Below are 14,753 nucleotides of genomic sequence, written 5' to 3'. Positions count from 1 at the left end.
GGAAATTTCCATTTGAGGACAAGCAGACCAGCCTGGAGCCGCTAGAAGAACAAAGGATGCTTCTTGAAAGAAAGACCAGCAGGAAAAATAAAAAGCAATAATGGCAGTCTGACCGACTACTACAAGAACAAACAAGTCATTCCCCCAGAAGCCATCAAGGCAAGTGGTCAGGTCCCCTCAGGGCAAACCCCCTTCCAAGACTGGAACTCAAGGGTAATACACAAGCAGACATGTGGGCTTGCTGCTGACCAGGTTGGTCACCAATAAGGGGAATTGGGGGGGAAACTGATGAAGTTGTGAGCTGGGTCTGACCACATTCAATAGACTCCTGTTAACCTGGATTGAGACCTAGTTAACCAGCAGTATGACAAGACTCCTGGGCCCAAGGACAGGGACATGGCCACAAAGGACCAGAGCAGAGTATGAAGTGCCCAGCTGATATGAAGTGAGGTGAGATGCACAAGAACACCCACACTTGCAGATAGTACCCACCTTACCTGGTTTCAGTGGCTGGACGATCGGAACTTGACTAGAGGAAGAAAAAGGAGGAAAAAAAGAGACATCTGCTACAATTTGATGAACCTGACCTATGCTTGTTAATGCAGTAGGTCAAAGGAGGGAGCAAATCTTTACAGCGAAGATCATTCCCACCCCCTTAGTACACAGGGTCGACAGGGATGGGCAACTTGGACACTGGCTACCCAAAATGGGGAGGCTACAAAGTTAAGAAGTGACTGGCTTACAAGCTTCTAATAGTTAACCTAGTTCCAGAGGGTGATGGGGAAGGTAGCATCTCCACTGAATGGTTTCCAACCTGTCTGGATGGGGCTGATGAAAGGAGATGGGATTATAACTCTGGGGGTTCAAAAGTGAATAATTGCTATCAGGACTGACTATGAGTGTTGGAAAGGTAAAGGCAGACATTTTGTAACAAAAGGAAAGGAGTAGTTGATTTTGCAGTCTCGGAATGGAGGTCCCTGGAACCATCAAGGGAGAAAAGCAAACTGTGGGATCCTATCCACAGAAGCAGTGACACCAGAGATGGAGGCAGAGATGATGACGTGGAGAGATGGAGCGGCTGGGGACTTTAGACTCAGGGAGGGAGAGGAGCTACGTGCTGATGGCCGGGGGGCAGGCCTTTGGTTGTTTGATGATGCGTGCAGGAGACTGTAATCATTGCAATGAAATGAAATAAGATAGGATGAATGCACAGCTAATGTTCTCCCATGTAAACTGTCACATAATTCACAATAAAAACTTTTTTTAAAAAAGGGAAATTATCCCTTTGGAATCCCCAAAAAAGTCATCCTAACCTTCCAAGCTGACCTCTCTGCCTTGAAGCGAGGCAGAGAGAACCCCTAGAAAGCCACTGTCTTACTGGCCCTTGTTTTTGAAGGCACTCAAACCAGGCTGAAAGAAGCCCTGGTGGGGCTCTAGGATAAACATGACATTCTCCCAATGTCAATGGAATAAAGGTGACGCTTTCTGTTCCCATAAGGATTTACAACCTTGGCAACCCTATAGGAGGAATCGACTCCACGGCAGTGGGTTTTTTGGGGTGATGTGGTAGGCTAAGCACTGCACTGCTTACTGCAAGGCTGGCTTCAAACCCACCAACTGCTCCGTGGGAAAAAGATGAGATTGTCTGCTCTCATCAGAAACCCTATATAGGGTCACTATGAGTCAGAACTGACTCAGTGGTAGTGGGGGTGGGTTTTTTTGATGGGTTTAACAGGACTAAGACAGGAGTATCACTGAGAGAACTTGTCTGTAGCCATCCACCAATCCCAGAGACATGTTTAAACAGATTTTGTTTGGAATAAATCCATGGGTATATGAACTGGAACTCTAGCAGCAATATTTTTTTAATTTACCCTCATATAATCTTGATTGCTGGTGGTGTTAGGTGCCTTCGAGTTGGTTCTGACTCATAGTGGAAACTCATAGGATTTCTGAAAAGCAGCTGGTGTGGCTGAACTACCGATCTCGAAGCTAGCAGTCCAGTGCTTATCCTACAGTGCCACAGTAGGACTCCATCAACTCTGTAGTGATAGGCAAATACTAGGACATTATTAAATGTTGGTTGAATTAACAGTGGTATTTTCCATATCATAACACAAATTCTTAGCCATGCTTCACATTTCTACTGTATGCGATACACAGCTCAAAGATCCTTTCAGCTTCTTAAATTAACTACTGAGAGTAAAAGATAATTCACTTCAATTTCAAAGAGCAGGTGAACACTCAGATTTTAAATTTCCAATAATAAGTTGCCACTTTCCTAGTTACTCTAACTTGGTGATCCACCCCCAACTCTGAACTACTAGAATACCCAATCATCATTACCACTTGCTTGATAGTCTCATACTAGCTTTTCACGTGCTGTGTCTTATTTTCTTTGACTATCCTGGAAAATTAGAAGATCTTGGGCAAAAAAAAAGCCAATTTGTCTCCAAAGATTTCAGTCTTTTGTATGCCTTCTTTTCTCTGCATCCTATCTATAAAAAGCAACCAATCCAGGACAGTACAGTACGCTGATTATAAAACAGTGAAAGCATTCAACACTGGGACTGGGACAGGGACAGGAGGTCGTCAGAGATGAGAGAATCCCAGAGAGGGCTAATTAATTATGCTGGAAAGAGAGCACAGTCCCTGAGCAGAAAGTGAAAATATGTACAGAATAGAAGAAGAAAACTGGAAACAACTAAATTTCAGATCTGTGTCATCCAGAGATGTAGACTGGTAATAGAATTTAGCAAACACCGGGCACTATCAGCTCTACTTTCCAAGCTATGGATGGAATAGCTTAAAAATAGATGATGTCTGGATTTAGAATGAGAACTAGACTAGAGAAGATATGAAAACATAACATTTATACACTTACAAATATATAAAATTCATGAAAAGGGTTTTACTGCACCATTTCAAAGTCAAAAGAAAAGACCTCTGCTCAGCAACATGCTAGCAATCAGTTTGTTGATCATTTAGTCATGTAGTCAGAGACTCACACTTTACCCCTAATATGCCACTGACTCTTCAGTTGTACAAGAATTGTTATTTTGTACTGGATGGAGAAGGGAGGGATTCTGGGAAAACCCAAAATCAGATAAAGTATGCATTTACTCTTATTTGATACTATTGACAAATTTGTTAAGCTTTAAGGTATACTAACAGTATCATGGTTCTGTTTAAAAGTTATTATGTTTTAGAGATACATACTCAAATATTTATATATGAAATGATGATACATACAATGTCTGAGATGAGCTTCAAAATAATATGAGGGGGTAAAGGCAGGGTGTTGGTGGGCACATGAGAGTTCATTATATATACATTTAAAAGTATCACTTTAATTTTATTTCCTAAAGTAAAAAGCTCAGCAATGATTAATTGGGTACGAGGATACACACTGGACTTCTAACTGTGGTTCAAACCTACTAGCTGCTCCTCAGAAACCCTGTACAAGGTCACTATGAGTCAGAACCAATTCTGCAGCACTTAATAACAACAACACTTACATTCATTATTAAAAGGTACAAACCAAGAATTACAATAAAGTCACCTCCCTTACACTTAATTGTATTTACCACAGTTCTAAATACATAAAAATGCATGTACAATTCCATCTTCATGCTGCTTTATGTTCAAAGTGAGTGAGACTGTACACTAAAGACTTGGAATACAATCGATCAGATTTATAGATATAATTCCAAGGCTTAAGTCATACATGCTTCTAAGACACTGGACCTTCTGTATATTTACATTCAACCCCAAAATTGTGGTAAAACACTAAATATGCACAGTTTCTCAGGAACCCAAAATTATCACTGAAAATTTAACGATCATGTAAACTACACTCTGAGTCTATACTATGTTGTTGTTAAGTGCCGTCGAGTCGGTTCCGACCCATAGTGACCCTGTACAGGGTTTCCGAGGGTGTAAATCTTTACGGGAGTAGAAAGCCTCATCTTTCTCCCGCAGAGCAGCTGGTAGTTTCGAACCGCTGACCTTAAGGTTCGCAGCCCGATTCTTAACCACTACGCTACCAGAGCTCCTTGAGTCTATACTATGGACCTATGCAAAGCCAAAAACAAACTGAACTATATCCAGACAGACTTGGAGATGTGCCAGACATGGTTAATTGTCTATCCAATACCCATTTTCTCCTTTTCCCTTACAAAGACAGCACAAACCAAACCTACTGCCATCCAGCCCATTCCAACTCCCGACAACTCTACTTAGGGTTTCCGAGACGAAATCTTTATGGGAGCAGAGAGGCTGGTGGGTTTAAACCACCAACCTTGTGGTTAGCAAGCCAATGCTTATCCCAAAGCACCACCAGGGATCCTCAAAGAGAAACCTAAAAGTATCCAGCTAAAAACAAATGTTACCAACTTTCCTTTGTAGACATATGACATAGTATCAGCCCATGAGCTATAAATTGACATACTTTGTTTACTGATAAATAGTTTTTACTTTGTTCCTACCCTTTTGTCTGTCTTCCAGACAGACAGAAAGTAACCTTTTTATAACACAAACACAGGATAAATATTGTATTAGTCAGAACTAACAACAATAAATATTGTAAAAACTCAATAAAATGTTTTTAGGCTAAAAGAAACATTATTTGGTTGTTACCGGGAGTGAGAGGGATGGGAGAGTAATTCACTGGCTTGGGGGTTATTGTTCTTAAGTGTCAATGAATTGATTCCAACTCAGAGAGGCTAGAGGGTTGTTGTTGTTAAGGGCCGTAGAGTCAGTTCTGACTTATACTGACCCTGCATAGGGTTTCCAAGAAGCTGCTGGTAAATTTGAACCACCAGCCTTGTGGTTCAAACTGATCTTGCAGTCCAATGCTTTTATCCCACAGGCTAGAGGGTAGACACATTTTACCTGGGTAAAAGGGAGGGCAGTTTACAAGAAGAGGGATATTGGCAGAAGAAAGATGAAGACAAATGAAGACACAGGAAAGAATGCAAGGGTTAAAGGGGATAGAGGCAAATAGTGTTATATATACAACCCTGGAACAACAATGTTCTACCGGTAGATACACTGACAGAGATACACAGGCTGAGCCAGTATGGGAGGGAGAGTGGAATTATACCCACAAATATAAATGAGTTTTCCAGAGGATATTTGTACCTAGGTAACTTTGCTGGGAACACATCTGTGAATGTGGCAGAGCACAGAGGGGGCAAAATGTGGAAAACTTCTTGGATATTACCAAACATCTTAAGACAATGAGTTGCTGGGCTTGGGAGCTCAGGACTATAGTCTTAGGGGACACGAGGATCAACTGGCATACATAGTCCACACAAAGACAATGTTCAACATCCCATTTTGGTTAGTAGCAACTGGGATCTTAAAAGCACATGAAGTACTTCTTGAAAGAAAGCCCTACAAGAAAAATACAAAACAATAGAGGCAGATGGACTGTTACTACAAGAACAAACAAATTGCTTGCCCAGGAAACATCAAGGCAAGTGGTCAGGTCCCCTTAATGCAAACCCCCTTCCAAGACTAAGACTCAAGAGAAATACGTGCCCTGATTGGTGACCACACGCATCGCTGATAGGGGGAAGTGGGGTAAAAGCAGCAATGAAGTGGCAAGCTAAGCCCTACAATGTTCGGTGGGCTTCTGTGGTCCCAGATGGGGACCTGGTTGACCAGCAGTGTGGGGAGACCTGGGGACTCCTGGGCCCAGAGTCAGTGGCGTGGCCAGAGAGGACTAGAGTGGAAAGTGAAGCTACCAGCTGATAGGAAGAGAGGGCACACGCACAAGAACACCCACACTTGCAGATGGTACCCACGTGACCTGGCCCCGATGAATGGATGATCAGAACTCAACCAGAAGAAAGAAGAGGAAAAAAAAAAAAGTGATCTGATACAATTTGATGAACTTGACCTACACCTATGGATGCAGTAACCCAAAAGAGGGAACAAACCCATACAGCAAGAAACATTCCCACCCCCTCCACACGCAGAGTAGACAGAGATGGGCAACTTGGACATTGGATACCCAAATTGGGGTGGGGTGGGGGGGTGCGGACTACAAAGGCAAGAAGTGACTGGCTTACGAGGAAACCTAGAGCTAGGGGGCATGGAGGAAGTTAGAATCTCCAGTGAGTACTATCCAATCTGTCTAGGCGGAGCTGATGAAATGAAATGCAGAAGGGTCTCTTGTGATAAAATAGTGAATGATTGTTATCAGGACAGATTGTGAGGGTCGGAAATGTAAAGGTAGACGTTTTGTAGCAAGGAAGGGAGTGATTAACTCTCCAGTCTAGGAGCAGAGGTCTCTAGGAACATCTATGGAGAAGAGCCGAGAGCGGGACCCTACCCAGAGAAGCAGTAAGGCCCAAGATAGAGGCAGAGATGATGATGACGTGGAGTGATGAAGCGGCTGGGGACTTTGGATCCAGAGAGGGAGAGGGACTGTGTGCTGAATAATGGGGGTGGGGGGAAGTATAGAGGGCGGGTTTATAGGGTATACCCTTTGGTCAGTTGATGATGCACGGAGGGGATTGGAACCATGGCAATGAAACGATATGCGGTAGAATGAATGTAAAACTAAAGTTCTCTCATGTAAAATATCATATAATTCACAATAAAACATGGAAAAAAAAAAAAGCACATGAAGGTGCAACTAACTACTGGTTTCTCCATGTGTGGAAGAAAGAAGAGTGACAAAAACTGAAGATGCGTGGAATCAGCTAGTCTAATGAAACAATGGAACATGTGAACATCAGTCACCATGGCTCTGAGACCAGGAGAATTCAATAGTGCCCAGCTACCACTACCAACTGCTCTCAAAGGTATCACATTAGAAGACTGGGAGAAAATGTGGAATGAAACTCAAAATTGTTTAACAACAACAACAAAAAAAAAAAAACAACAGGCTTACTGGTCAGAAAGAGACTAAATGAAACTGAGATTATATGGCCTTTGACCACCTAACAAAGTGCTATGGGAACTAAAGGGTGTCACAGCATATTTGACAACTGCTTTAATTTAAAACTTTGAACTATTAAACTAACCTTCATGACTGCTTTTTGACAACCATATTCAGTTTTCAAAATATGATTAAATGTTTTTCAGGTGAAACCTTTTGTGGAAATTTTTATTATAATCTATATGCACCATCTACTAACAGTATTTCATCTATGTATCAGAGAGAGGATAGTACACATCATTTATCTCCTAGGAAATGGAATGCTTCATGTACATATCACTAAGTTGTTGTTGTTAAGTGCCATCGAGTCAGTTCTCAGAGGGACCCTGTATAGTTTCCAAGGAGTGGGTCTGAACAGCCAATCTTGTAGTTAGCAGTCCAGTGATTATCCTACAGTGCCACATAAGGACTCCATTGTTTTATATGTTGTTGTTGTTACGTGCCGTGGAGTCGGTTCCGACTCATAGCGACCCTGTACAGGGTTTCCGAGGCTGTAAATCTTTACGGGAGCAGAAAGCCTCATCTTTCTCCCGCAGAGCAGCTGGTAGTTTCGAAGTGGTACATAACATGAGTTTTAATAGAAAACCAGTTCGTTACTAAGATGAGTGACCAACAACAGGGAGCTATAAAGAACACTACAGAGAATAATGCTATCCTGACAGAAGAAATATAATTAATGTGGTAGATTAAAAATAACCGCAAATTCTCTGTTACTCCTCTTATGAGAAATAAACTCTGTAAGTGTCTTTTTCTTTATTCTGGGCTGGCACTAGTGATTTGCTTGACCATCAAAATGCAGAAGTGATTTCCAAAGACTAAGTCATAAAAGTCATACAGTTTCCAACTAAATTCTATTGGATCTCTCTCTCTCCCTCCCTTTTTTCCCTGGCCTAAACTGTCATAAATCTGGAAGAAAGATGCCATGCAGAAGAGAATACAGAGTAAGGCCACTTGGAGACCTTGAGACTACAGGAAGAGCCCCCCCACCAGCTATTCTAGCCTCCTGTCATTTGTGTTTTTCTAGCTGAAGCCCTGGTTCCAAGGAGCAGAGACGAGTCCTATCTAGAGAGCCCTGTAAAAACTGCAGGTTTATGAGCAAAATAGAAAACTATTATTGTTTTAAATACACTAAATTTGGTGGTTGTTTGTTAGGTAGCATTAGCCCTGATGGTGCACTTAAGTAAGCACTGAGCTAGTAACTGAAAGGTCAATGGTTGGAACCTACCAGCAGCTCTGTTGGGGAAAGATTGGCAGTCTGCTTCCACAAAAATTTACAGCCTCCAAAATCCTATGGAGTAGTTCTACTGTGTCGTATACATAGAGCCTCCATAAGTTGGAACCGACTCAAAGGCAGTGGGTTATGTTTTTGTTGGTGTTAGGCAGCAGAGCCCAGGTGACACAGTGGCTAAATGCTCAACTGCTAACCAAAAGGTCAACAGGTCAAACTCACCAGTGTTCCAGGGGAGAAAAATGTGAGTCTGCATCCCTAAAGATTTACAGGGTTGGAAAACAAACTTCTTGTTAAGCCTTTGTAGAGTACGGGGCCTTTGGTGGAATCTGGAGCCCCACCCAGAACCTCTGAGTTGGGACATTCCCACTTGAAAAGACATGAAGACGAACCCAGAACTGCTGGAGGAACAGAGATTCTTATTGAAAGAAAGACATGCAGAAAAAAAACCAGACTATTTGGCTATCTGAATATCAAGCAAGCTGTTTGCTTGGAGGCATCAAGGCAAAAAAAAAAAAAAGTTAGCCCATCAGGGAAAACCCCCTTCTAGGACTGAAACTCAAAGGGAATTCACAAGCAGTCTTGTATGTTTGCTGGTGACCACCTGGGTCTACTTGTGAGCAGAAATGGGGAAAATGCAGCAATGAAGACATGGACCAAGTTTGGCCATGTTCCATTGACATCTGTTGACCTTGAGATGAGAGAGAGAAGAGGAAGGGTTGGCTGGTCTGAAGTCTAGGAAGATGTATGAACTCCTGAGTCCCTGTGCACTAATCTAGCCCTGAGGGCTAGGGCTGAGAGTGAAGTAGCTAGCTGGTTTAAAGTGCAGGGAGGTGTGCATGAACTCCCAGACTTGCAGCTAGCACCCATTTGACCTAGCTTGGAGGGCTAACTGACCGGAACTGGACCAGGTGAAAAGAAAGATGTTTGATATTATGAGCAAGTGTGAATTGCTACAATCTGATGAACTGGACTTTCGCTTATGGATGCAGTTGCTCAAAATTCCAACCAGAATAGAAGGATTCTTCTTATCAAGGAACAAGCTTGTTTTCTCAGTGTACTGGGTTGATAAGGGCAGGCAGTTTAGACAGAGATTAGCAAAGGAAGGGGGCGGCTATGAAGGTATGAAGTGGCTGGCTTACAAACTCTCATGAGTTTGTTTAGTTTAAGAATGAGGAAGGTAAGGTAGAATCCCCAATGAATAGTTTTCCTCTTTTCCAGATGGATCTGATAAAAGGGGATGGAAGGGGAGGGGGGTGATGGTGATAGGATTTTATGATCCCAGGACCATTAAGAAGAAAGAGCATGGGTGAAGCATGAAATTCTACTTAGAAAAGTGACAACAGCATCCACAGTAGCAGAGGCAGTAGCAAGGAGAGACAGAGCAACTGCGGGCTCCAGGCCCATGGACTGAGTAAGGTGTATGCCTGCAGGCAAAAAGCTGGTTTCAGAAGGTGCTCTTTGAACATTTAAATGATATCTATTTTTGTTTTGTTTGTATACATCAAGGAACTCTGGTAGCACAGTGGTTACAAGTCAGGCTGCTAACCTCAAGATGAGCAATTCAAAACTACCAGATGTTCCACAGGAGAACAATGAGGCTTTCTGCTCCCGTAAAGAGTTACAGCATAGGAAACCCTATGCAGGATCTCTATTAGTTGGAACCAACTCCACAGCACCTACCACCACTACCACCATGTGTACATTAAATATTTTAGCTCTGTTAATTTGTGAAATATAAGATGTAAATGGGGAGCCACAGGGAAAAAATAGGATAATTATTGTTGTAGGGAGGGGACTGTAATCTTTGAGAAGAAACAGAGTATAATTTGTTCAATGTAAAGCTGATGATCTTTTCTGTAAAACACTCAATTCACAATAAAAAGTTAAAAAAAAAAAAAAACTAACCCTAACAATAAAAGATTTACAGCCTCGGAACCCTTTTGGGCAGTTCTCCTCTATGCTATACAGTAGAGATGAGTCGGAATCCATTCAATGGCTGTAGTTTGATCAGTTTTGGTTATAAGGTAGCAACAGATAATACAAACAATTACAAGTGTTTCCAAATTCTTGACTACAATAAATGGAAATTCAATCAATCAATTTATGTGGGAGCTGTGTTATTACAGATCGTTGGAACATGAAGCAAATCCAGTTGTTACAAATGACAGACCTCAACTGAAAAGATACGGTCCAAGCTGCTTTTGATGATTTGGGTACAGAAAAGAACACAATCTAAACCTGAATACAAGGAAGGATGGCGGGAAAATATTTGTACAAATTATCCTTACCCCCATTTTGGTATCAAGCTTCTAGTTCTTTATGAGTGCTTTACTTTGATGCAAGGTAAGATTAGGCTAAAGTGATATCAGACTATATAAAAGAACATCAAACTCATATTTCTGTCATTGGCTTTAAAGGGTCACTTTTATGAGGGATCATGTACTCCTAATGAAAACTATGGGTCCTTTACCCTAAAAAATACACATACATAAATATTATAAAACACTCCATACAATTTCAATGGTTTTTCAGCCCTTAACTCCCCTAGGATCCACCGACCTCAGGTTTAAAACTGGTTTTAGAGGATTATTCAATAACAGTGTACAAATCCACCACAATGCTAGGATTGTTAAAAATGTAAGATGTTTTATTCAAATTCCAAAAATAACTATTTTGCATTAATCAGTGGAGATCACAGCAATGTAATCTTGTGTAAATTTAATGGTGTTTTCACCTGAAATTATTCATCAATTACAGTATCTCTATACTTGTACTGGGTCTGAATATTATCTATAATGTTGGTCAAATTGCCTAGAATAACAGTTTTCAAACTTTCTGATCTCAGGACTCTTTTAGAGTCTTAAAAAATTTATTTAAAGCCCCAAAAAGCTACTTGAAGGCACTTAACAACAGCAAAGCTTCTGTTATGTTAGCTTGTCTATTTTGTAAAGTGCCGTCAAGTCAATTCTGACCCATAGCAACCCTGTAAAAATTTCCAAGGAGCAGCTGGTGAGCTTGAACCACCAACCTTGCAGTTCAAACAGCTGTGCAGTCTGGCGCATTAACCCACAGCGCCACACCACTCCTAGCTTGGCTATAGCTACTGAGATTTAAGGTATTAAAACTGAAACTGAGAAAATTTAAAATATGAATTCATCTAAAAATAACAATATACCCATTCAATTTTAACAACTAACATTTTTATTCAAAGCTATTTTTCTACACTAAATTAGTGAGAAACATGGTATTGCTTTACACTTTTGTAAATATCTTTACTGTCAGGTTTAACAGAAGCAGCTGGATTCTCACATCTATTTCTGTATTTCAATCTGTTATATTATAGGTCCTATAAGGAGCTCTGGTAGCATAGTGGTTACGAATCCGGCTGCGAACCGCAAGGTCAGCAGTTCGAAACTACCAGCTGCTCCGCTGGAGAAAGATGAGGCTTTCTGCTCCCATAAAGATTTGCAGCCTCGGAAACCCTGTTCAGGGTCACTTTGGGTCAGAACTGACTCAATGGCACTTAACAACAACAACATACTTCTACAAACTTCACTGAACACCCATGTAAGGCAAATAATGTTCCATCATTGTTACAAAAATAGTTTTGTCCTCACAAATCCCAGGAAAAGAATTTCAAGACCCTCTAGTCTAGAGTCACTTGTTAGTATTCCAGGCCCTTTGTTTTTCCTTGTTCTTAAATGACCTACCTTCAAATGGGAACAAAAAATTCTAAAATTTCATTTACAATTCTTTCTGTATGGTACTCTTTGACTCAACTATAGAAAATTTCAACATGCTTCCTAGTCACTTCTGAGCATCAGAGTAAAAGGCAGATGAAATGAAGCACTTAACACCTGTTCTTTCCTCTCTGGTAACCAAGTAAACAACTGTCTAGGGAAATATTTATAATGCCATTCCCATACCAACTTGGGAATTCATCTAGATTACCAAGGGGATCCATCCAAACTTAATGTAAATTACGGTCAATTTTTAAAAAGATAAATGTAAATTTGGTGCAAGAGTACAAATCCACAAATGCCTCACTTGCTCTCCACCAAGTGGTACAAAACTTAGTAAAAAAGCCAAAGGAACATGTGTGTTAAAATTTTAAAGTTCAAGTGCATTGTAGAAATGAATGAAAAACTTTTATAACTTCATTAAACAAAAGGTACAAAATTACTTTTTAAAAAGTCAAAGTTCTCTGAGGAAACAAACCGGAAGACCCAACAAAAGCCTTGTGAATTAAAAAACTAGGTGGAGCGCTGATGTGGTGCTGTCAGATAAGCACTGGACTGCTAACCGAAAGTCAACAGTTCAAACCCCACCAGCTGCTCCTACACAACCCTATACTGGGCCGCTATGAGTCAGAACCGACTTTGCGGCACTCAACACATTATCCGACTCATGTTCTTGGTGTTATGAGCCGTGGAGTCGGTTCCGACTCATAGGGACCCTGTGTAGGGTTTCCTAGGCTTTAAATCTCTAAGGGGGCAGAATGATCATGGTTAACTAGAAGAGTGAAGGAAGGGGTGAAATTTAGGAGGGATTGAGTCCAAATACCAAGAAAATTCCAGATAATGACACTGAGATGTACACATCGTCATAACAGCTCTCTGCAAATGTTGTGCAACTGCTCTACACAAATACCAAGTTTTTCCATCCTTTCCCTCAGTCATCGCCAGGTTAATGCCCAAATGAAGGGGGGAGGGGAGTTGCTCTTGTGGTTTTGTTCTATTTTGCCTCTTGGTTATTTTGAGGGCTCTGTGACAACTGTAGCGTTGCTAAACCAATCCCAAGTAAGAAATGGGAACGTACAAGCCAAGAGGCGACAGCTCTGAACCCCATACGGAGAAACACTCCCAGAGAAGAGGCAGCCGGGCTTGAGCAGTGACCATCGGAACAGAAGGCAGCCCTTTCTAGGTTCCCAGCAGCCCTCACCCCCACCCCCGAATCCACTTCGGGACCAACCAAAGACCAGGATCCAAAAAGTGGACTCCCAACGCTTTTCAGGGCCACGGAGCCACCCTGTCACGGATTCTCTCCCGTTACATAACTGGGGCCTAAGGCTCTGTATCTGCAATCAGTCCTCAGGAGAGGGAGGCGGCCGGGTTCCCCAGGGACCCTCTCTGAGAGGTAGAAGCTGAGCTCTACACCTGGCAGACCCCAAAGAGGAGGGACGGCGTGAGAGAGGCGGCGAGCATACGCGCCGAGGCACCCGGGGCGATGGGCGAGCCCGGAGAGGGGCGGGGCGCTCCAAGCGGCCCGCAGCAGGCCCCGACCGATCCGGGCCCCGTCCGCTCCCTTCCCTCGCTGCCAGGGTCCCAGACGGCCGCCCCCTCCCCCATTCCGCGTTCCCTTCCCCCGCGCCTCCATCCCCCGCTCCAGCCGAGTAGCTGGCCGGCCGGCCGGTTAGGGCCCCGCCACCACTGCGGGGCGGCTCCCGGCCCGGTACCTGGTCAGACATGGTGGCGGTGGCTTCACCCCGGGGGTCTCCGCACTGCAGCGACCTCGGCCAGGCAGAATCTCGCTCCAAGGTTTACAAATCCGTCTGTCTTCCCCCACAGCACAACACCACGGCTGGAGGGACTTCCGCAACGCCTCTCGTCACTTCCGCTACGCTCAGGGAGGAGGGATGGTGAAGCCGGAATGGCGAGGCGGGAAAGCGGGCGCAGGACTAAGCCCGGAGGCGGGAGGGTCCGCGAGCGCTGTTATCGGTGGTCCAACGAGTGAATGAAGTCAAGTCTCGCCAGTGCTTCCGAGGACATGGCCCAGCGCCTCAGTCCCGAGCCCATCCTCAACGGAAAAGTTCCCGGCCCCGGTGTTTTAGCAGATCGGACAATCCAGGCTGCTTCACCTCGATCACCTTGCGCGTTTCTGCGGGCTGAGCGGAGAGCAGAAACTTCTTTTGTCTCCTACAATCACGCTTGTCACAAAGGCTTTATAATAGTGCGTCCTGGTGTGGCCTTGTAAGATAAGCACTTCACGGCCAGGTTTTCGTTAAAACAGCAAGGTCGGCCGTTCAAACCCACCAGACGCTCCTTCGAAACCCTGTGCAGTGTCGCTAAGTGTCAGAATTGACTCGATGGCGCTTAACAACAACAGCCCTAAAGCCAACACTTTTATCTCTAGCCAAACAAATGACCTTGATTTTATAAAAAGAAAAGGAAAACATAACAAACAACAACAATCCCATTAGATGTAACCTTGTTAGTTACTAATGAAAAAGACACTCCTTGAAAGTTTTCGGTTCGAGATGGACAAGGAGGCTAATTCCAACCTTTGGATACCATTGTTCCAAGTTAAAGAATTATCGCTTTACAATTTATTCTGTAAAATGCAACAAGCAGCGAGCAATTCAATCAAAAACTGGGCAAAAGTACACTTCACCAAAAGGGAACATTCAGGAGACTGACAAACACTTGAAGAGATGCTTCCCATCATTAGCCTTGTTTTTAAGTGCTGTTGAGTAGGTTCCAACTCATAGTGACCCTCTAGGATCTCTGATGATTGGCAGGTAGGTTTGAACCTTCAACCTTGCTTACCAGTCCAGCGCTTATCCTATGATAT

At 43.0% G+C, this 14,753-nt stretch overlaps 1 protein-coding gene across 1 annotated transcript in view; it reads right to left on the bottom strand.

Annotated features, from left to right (window-relative positions):
• SUMO1 (small ubiquitin-like modifier 1) overlaps window positions 1-13,765 on the bottom strand; it is a 31,114-nt gene extending 17,349 nt beyond the window's left edge. Inside the window, exon 1 of the mRNA XM_006861977.1 lies at window positions 13,639-13,765. Within this exon, the coding sequence (XP_006862039.1) occupies window positions 13,639-13,650 (12 nt within the window). The 5' untranslated portion in view covers window positions 13,651-13,765. The remainder of the gene's footprint in view (window positions 1-13,638) is intronic.
• Window positions 13,766-14,753: the final 988 nt, after the last annotated feature.

The sequence above is a fragment of the Chrysochloris asiatica genome, unplaced genomic scaffold (assembly GCF_000296735.1).
Source record: "Chrysochloris asiatica unplaced genomic scaffold, ChrAsi1.0 scaffold00045, whole genome shotgun sequence".
NCBI classification, from domain to species: domain Eukaryota; kingdom Metazoa; phylum Chordata; class Mammalia; order Afrosoricida; family Chrysochloridae; genus Chrysochloris; species Chrysochloris asiatica.
This window is presented reverse-complemented; position numbering and strand designations above follow the sequence as displayed.